The following is a 7,717-nucleotide window of genomic DNA, read 5'->3' as shown; positions in this document are numbered from 1 at the left end:
CCCTTCTCAACCACATCTAGACATTAGCAGACATCTTCTGCAGATGTGTTTTAATCCTCTGCTTTATAATAACATTCTTTCTCCTTTAAACTGAACTATACCTAGCACGTTAACTCATTAAAATGTTAAACAGCAGGATTGACATCCAGCTTAGTTTTAGTCTTCAGGATGAAAAATTATTATTTTAAGTCACATTTCTGTCATTACTATACATGATAGTTTTAGTCCAGCTTTAGCCGACTAAAATGCAAAAAGGTTTTAGAGTAGTTTTAGTCAGTTTTGTGTTGTTTGAATAACAGAAAAGGGTTTGTCTGACATTCAAGCACTGATTCCAGTATCTTTGCAGTGTGTGATCTACAAATTTGATATCTGTAACGACGGTACTGTTGCTGAATTTCCTAAAAAATGCACTAAGTACAAAGAACAGTAGTGAGAAGTTTGGTATCCATTTTTCACCTGCTTGTGAGACAACTGTCACGGTTATTTGGCGATAGCCAGAGAAGGCTAGACCTGTTTGAATCTATAGCTGAACTCTTCCAGCCCCCTTGTTTTAAGTCCAGCCAGAACAAGGGGAGGACACAGCCACTGAAATCAAACACACCCAGTTTGTCAGAGTTGAGCTCGCGGTACCTGACCGTTCTGGCTTACTTTTGCCACTGCTAGTCCATCTGTGATCATGCAGAATGGGCACCGCTGCACGCCAGGTCGTTAGCATGACCAAGCAGAATGCAACAGCATGGCTGGTACTATTTAGCCTTTTGACTAAGAGATTACAGCACAATGATGCATTCTAAACGTGTGGCAGACCACACACTAACATCTTAGGCCAGTCTCATCACATAGAATAAACCCCACACCCACGACTCATCATGTTTACGTCATCAAAACTCAATGTTTAGCTCATCAGTTCTTGTTATCGTCATGAAAAAAAAGGAACGTCAATGAATTAAATAAAACAATAATGTTACACAGGCACTCATTTTCTTTTTTTAGTTTGGATCATTTATCAATTCATTCTCCTTATGGGTCACCAACTTTTAATCTCAATTTAAAGTATTGGAATTAAATCCTATTTCTATTCCCTGCAACAGTTGTGCACTGGTTAGCGACAAAGAAGAAATAAGTTTAAAAGACCAAAAAAATGCTCAACTAATTAGCTGCCTTCTAATTTCTAAATAACACATTAGACTCAAAAGGAATTAGACAAGATAAAAAAAGAATAAATTTGGATATCGGAAGGTTGTCATTGTCAGTAAAACGCAGGTAAAGGAAGAGAATTGGTGCGAACAATTTCATCCTTTTTTAAATTTTGGGTGCTTGACTCCTAATACCAAATAATCTGGATAACCAGCATTCAGTAGTCTCTATTTAATTTAATAGGGGCCACAGAATACATGCTGGCTACAAGCGGTCATTAGCTCAACTGTTCTGGTCTTAAATAGGTGGCTGATTTTAGCCGGCTAATCCAAAAGATAAATGTAAACAATATGAGGAACATTGTAAAAATAATGTTAAAGAATCTGGAGGAAGATTTTTTCTTCCCTTTCACCGTTTTGCATTTTTGCAGTTTTTGATATTCTCAAACTTCATTTTGGTGTGGTTCCATCCCAGCTGACATCAGGAAACGTAATTATTACACATGCGTTTTTTTTGAAAGGTCACATGTTTTAAAAGGCCTAAAAGGGATCTAAACAAGTTTCTATGGAAATATGGTTAATTCAGTCATTGAAATTATGGTTCAGTTTAAATTAGATATTCATGAAGATCCCTGTATTGTTTTATTACTTAGAAAGATAACCGTATTTATTTATAACAAAAAAGAAGGTTAGAATTAAAGTGGCAAATTGATTTAGTCTATGTTCCGCTATCCTTTTTATGTTGTCAGGACATAAACTGTCTTCTGAACATAGCAAGCTTTAATGGGGGTTGGCAAAAACATTTGTTGCTTATACAAAATATTTAGTATTGTCCACATCAATCTGTTTTCCAAGACTTTTCTTTGAAGCACTTTAAGATGTTAGTTCAGGCAGAACAAAAAATGTGACGGTCATCTTATATTCAGATTCTTACGTCAGCTGACTCCTAAAGATTGTTATTGAGCGTGGTCCAATCATCCTAAGCATGTGTGGGGGCCGTGGAAGCACGGAGGAAAGTGAAAGATATGAAGACACTCACCCTGCCTGCATGTCTGTTTGTGAGCTGTGGGGGAAAGAAGGGGTGAGAGGAATAAACAGTAATGTAGATGTAAATATTTAGAGATATTCTCACTGTCAGGCAAACAGCTCAGTTTTGAAAGATGACCAGCGATGCCCTCGTCAGTGCTCTCCCACATACATCCCTTATGCATCCTCTGCCTCTAATTCCTCACCTCCAAGAGTGAGCGGGACACTTTGGTGAATAAACAGTGCAACCAATTTATTCACTGGAGTCTATATCACAGTTATGGCTTAATAATAGTTTTATTTTCTTTTTCTTCACATTTTTTGTTCAAAATATGGACATATAACGTTTAATAGACAAAAAATTGAAAAAAAGCATACTTTAGTGAAGAAAACATAACATACACATATCAATAAATTAGACTCTTGGTTGTTTTGATATTTAAACATACAAATACATTTTTGGTATGCCGCCAGTGTAAACAGCTGCATAGGTTAGAATAAAGGCTCATGGGGCCAAATCAATTCGGTCCGTTATCTTATTTGGACTGGGGATGCAAGATAAGAAGATGATAGATTGGACAAAAATGCGGCTGAGATGCATTACAAGTCAGCAACGTTAAATAAAGGTTTAAACCTTTGGGAGCTGGGTGTATTTTGGAAGTGATGTGCTAATCTATTTATTACATGCCTGTATATGGGAAACTTACATGAAACACTGATAGTTGTCCTAAAGGAAATGCTTTACTTAATTTGTAAACTCTTGGAAATAAACATTAGGTGTTATTAGCGGTTGCTTATGGGTGGAACAACAGGATGCACATCAGATCGTGAAGAATAATGTATAAAATTGCAAAACTGATTCAAAACAAACTATTAAAAATTTTGAGATAAGGCCCTAACTATAGTGAAATATATTTAATAGCTGTTTGAGTATATAAGCAATGATTTGTGTTTTATGCTGTTGCTTTCCTAAAGGGACACCAACAGTACTTTAGGATCTGACTTTTTACTTTTATCCAAGAAACCAGCTTTTAATGCAGGTTTCTTGTTTTCAAAAGACTTAAAGGCTTAGTTTGATCTCTTTGTTGTGTTTACGTCACTTTGCTCATAGAAACTCTGCGAAAAGCAACCATGGCCAATCACTACATAAAAATGTCCATTTGCGTTTAGCCTCATGATGCGTGAGTCATGTTCTGGGGAACCAGCAAAGAACAGATGAGCAGTGCAGTGGTAGATAATGTTCTCATGACATCACCCTGGTGCTGATAAATGGGGTATCACAGTGTCTGTATTTAAACAATTTATGTGAGAAGGGGAGAGCCCCACAGCGGGGATTATTTCCATGATAATATTTAAACAGAGCTGCCCTTTACTCCACATCAGGGCTGTTTTTCTCAGTCAGATGCACCTTCATGTCCTTATGGCTCAAAACTACGTCTGTCATGATAGTATATGCGTTTTTGTATGCATAACATATGGGGCTACAATGTTGTTTTTGTTTCATGCAATATTTATTGTAGAGTATACTGTAAGTGAAAGCTCGATTATATTCTCATCTTATCTTTGTTTGTCCCCCTCAGGCAGTCGTGAAGCAGCTTTTGTCTACGCCATCTCCTCAGCAGGAGTTGTGTACGCGCTGACTCGTGCCTGCAGCCAGGGGGAACTGAAGTCGTGTAACTGCGACCCTCAAAAACGAGGACGTGCTCATGATGAAAAAGGTGAATTTGACTGGGGTGGCTGCAGCGATAACGTCAACTATGGAATAAAATTTGCCAAAGACTTCATTGATTCCAAAGAGAGAACTGTCAGGGACGCTCGGGCACTCATGAACCTTCACAACAACCGCTGCGGCAGAACAGTAAGTGGATCATCTTGCTGTAATTAGAGGGGTACAGTTGCAAAGGATGTGATGTGTTAGTTAAAAAACACAAATGAATGAGCAAATAAACAGACTTTTGTGAACTGCTTTTACTTTGAGACAAAGCTCATATACATGTTATAGCCAACTTATTTCTTAAGGTTACCCAGCTATGACAATACTATGATGCCTATTATGCAGTGTATTTTTTCAGAGACAACTTTGAGACAGCAATGACAAATTCGTCTAGGTAAAAAAATAAATAAAAAACATACATTTGTTTAAGGTTTTAAAATAAACATTTCTCTTTACCCATATTAACATGGTACTTCTTTTAAAATTACATTACAAGAACTAAGACATCTTCTACACTTTTGATCACTTTACCCAAATTGAATTTGATGTTTTCCTTCTTTTTTTTTTTTTTTAGCTAGTGTATGTTCAGTATTGATATCTGTCTTTTTTCTTTGAACATCTGTAATTCTTAAGTGCACACTGGAAACACTGATCTGTGTTCTAAATATAAAGCTTAGTTTCTATATTCCTCTTATTTACAAACTGCAAGCAGAGGAAGATTTGTTCCTAAAATAGCTCTACCACTTGTCTCTGTCATCAGTTTTAATAATCAGTCATATTTAAATAAGGCATTGCAGTTGGATAAAGAGGAAAAAAAATCTCTTAGTTGATTTACATTTATGTAAGACCAATAGATGTAACCAACATCACTGCTCTCTGAAAAACACTGATTCTAAAAAAAATAAATTATTCTGAAGCTGTTGATGATGTTCACAGGGAATAAGAGAAATTATGAGTTACAGGAAAGTGAAGCTTGTAAGAAATCATATTTTTTTTGTTTTTTGTTGAATTCCAGTTGGGTCATAATGACAAAATAGCTGTTTCATTTCTCCCTTGTGTGTTGCACAAACAGAATACGTTTCAAACTTTGTTTAAAGGAATCTCTGTTCAGCACAAAATGTCAAATTGAATTTTCATAGGTTTTAGTATTTAAATTTTGATTATGAAGCATTAAAATAGCCACTCAGATCCCAATATTAGCTGCATGGTTTTATTTTTGGTGTAGAGAAGCATTATTATACTGTCAAATACTCCATTGTTTCATTTATAGACCAAATACCCACAATGTTTTTGATAAATGATGTTTATACCAAAAACAATGGCGTCTAAACAAAAGACTTCACTTTGATGGGGAACTTTTTTAATATTGCAAGATACTGTAGCACAGCACAGGAGATGCCTTTAGGGATTTCTGCTTCTCTATGCCATTGGAAAAAAGAGGAGATGGCGAGTGAGTGCAAAGCCTTACAACCCTTCTTTGGGTTGGGATGATTCTTTTCTGCTATACACTATACTTTAGTGGAAAAAAACAAAAACATTCCCATCACTTTATTCCAAATGGGATTTCTCTTTGAGATTGTGAGATTTCAGACAGATTTCACTAGACTCACCGCTATGTTACAGTTGCGGTTGGTCAAGTGAAATCTGCATTGGGAATGCAGTTCATATATTACACAGGTCATGTGTGCAAAACATGTCCAAAGAATTTTAGTAACTGGATTCCTAGGTGAATTTGCTCATTCTGCTTAAAAAAAGAAATACATTTGAAAGTTATTTCCTCAAATGCACCTCAATATTATTACAGGCGAGTTAGTCGTGATTTTTTCCCCCAAGATTTGAAGTCAGGGACAGGGGTTTCCCTTTAGGCAAGGCAAGGCAAGGCAAATTTATTTGTATAGCACAATTCAGTACAAAGACAATGCAAAGTGCTTTACATGATTAAAATACAGGAAGATAAAACAGAATCAAAGCAAGTAGAAAAAAAAAATAGGTTAGTTTTGTGAAAAATAAAAGCATATTGCATTACGTTTAAATCTAATGAAAATCGGCACCTTAAGACTTAAGCAGATTAAACATAAATCATTGGGAAAAAAGGCAGCATTGAAAGTAATATATGTATAATTCTGGATAATTGGTAAAACCAGGTAGTCATTGTTAATAACAATACCAATCCAAACCTCTTCGTGCAGGCAGTGAAGCGCTTCATGAACATGGAGTGTAAATGCCACGGTGTGAGTGGCTCCTGCACTCTGCGGACATGCTGGATGGCCTTGTCAGACTTCAGGAAGACCGGCGACTATCTGCGGAGGAAGTATAATGGGGCGGTTGAGGTGACGATGAATCAGGATGGGACAGGTTTTGCTGTAGCCAACAAAGCCTTCAGGAAGGCCACCAAGAACGACTTGGTGTACTTCGAGAACTCTCCGGATTATTGCCTCCAAGACAAAGCAGCAGGTAAGTGAGTATAGGGGTCGGACTAAAAGACAGAGGGGTAGTTTTTCATGGATGTTGATGGATTGCCCAGACTCCCTTATGTTTTAGGGGTGCTATTTATGTGTTTTGTGTATGCTCATGCATGACTGGTGGGTTTTGTGATCATGAATGTCAGTGTGTGTGTGTGTGTGTGTGTGTGTGTAGACGTGTGAGTGTGTAATAGTATTCAGATAACACAGCAGGCCTCCCCTGTGATGTTGGTGGAAGTTAATATCCTTGTACCCTGAGGACATGGTTGTTCTGTGGCCAACTGACCTCTGTCAGTCTGTCAATTCACACACACACACACACACACACACACACATACCCACCTCATGCTCAGGAGATGTTTCGATCCCTCTTCAAACAATCTACCTGATCAGGTATAAAAGTCTGGATGATAGATAAAAAAACACTGTAAACTTCTTTGCATTTAGCTGACATCACTCTGCAGAGCTTTTCCCTGCACTCTGTCATTTTGTCTGCCTGTCCGTCCGTCCCCTCACCCAACCTTCTCTCTGTCATTCTCACCTTCTCAGTGGAATCCACAGCCTAGGGACACAAGCAGCTAATTTAGAAAAAAAAAAAGTCACTTCTCTGTGTCTGTCACAGTCTTTCTCTCTCTCTGTCTGTCTGAGCTAAGCGTAGCTGGAGGGCAGAGTGGGCCTCAGAGTGTGAGAGCCTGTCTGTCTGTCACGCTCCACTGTCCATTTAACCCTCACGCACACACACAGAGGTGCTTCAAAGGGAGCAGTGGCTTGGGAAAGGCAGTGTAACTACGGGCCGCTCTACCAACACCACATAGTTGTGTGTGTGGGTCTGTTGTTCTACGGGCTGCTTGTTGTGATAGGTAGCAGTTCAAAAAGGGAGCTTCTCACACCAAACATGAACACTAATCTCTGTGGGGATGACATTCACACAAGACTTGGACAATATACCGCTGCATTGGGTGGTAGCCAGACTGCCTAGCCTTACACGGCATTCATCACCATTGACGGGCGTTTTAAATTGATTTGGCATCATAACCACACATACTGAAACTCAAAGCACCTTAAGTACGTTGCACTCAGTTCACCAGAAACAGTAAAAGTTTCAGCAACAATGTGTGACTTTTACTGCAAAAGCGGAACTAAAAAGAAATAAAGATACCTTAAAATAAATGTTTGCCCTTAATTTGAGTAGATAAATTAGAACATCTGCCGATGAAATGGGTATTTTTACCCTTAAAATAAGATATTTACGGTAGATATTATTCACTTAAAATAAGATAATGGAGAAATTCAAATAAGTTTCTCACATAAATGCGATTCAACATATTCCATTCCATTTCTTTATTATATTTTTTACTAAACCAAACCTTCCACATGCC

General features: G+C 37.7%; 1 protein-coding gene across 1 annotated transcript in view; it reads left to right on the top strand.

Annotated features, from left to right (window-relative positions):
- Positions 1-7,717, top strand: part of LOC107091405 (protein Wnt-2b-A) — a 16,069-nt gene that overhangs the window by 4,651 nt on the left and 3,701 nt on the right. Inside the window, exons 3-4 of the mRNA XM_015385319.1 lie at positions 3,743-4,020; positions 6,066-6,330. Coding sequence (XP_015240805.1) covers positions 3,743-4,020; positions 6,066-6,330 — 543 coding nt within the window. The remainder of the gene's footprint in view (positions 1-3,742; positions 4,021-6,065; positions 6,331-7,717) is intronic.

Source organism: Cyprinodon variegatus, unplaced genomic scaffold (genome assembly GCF_000732505.1).
Source record: "Cyprinodon variegatus isolate N-32 unplaced genomic scaffold, C_variegatus-1.0 Scaffold16, whole genome shotgun sequence".
NCBI lineage: Eukaryota > Metazoa > Chordata > Actinopteri > Cyprinodontiformes > Cyprinodontidae > Cyprinodon > Cyprinodon variegatus.
The sequence above is the reverse complement of the archived record's forward strand: the minus strand, read 5'-3'. Positions and strand labels throughout refer to the sequence as shown.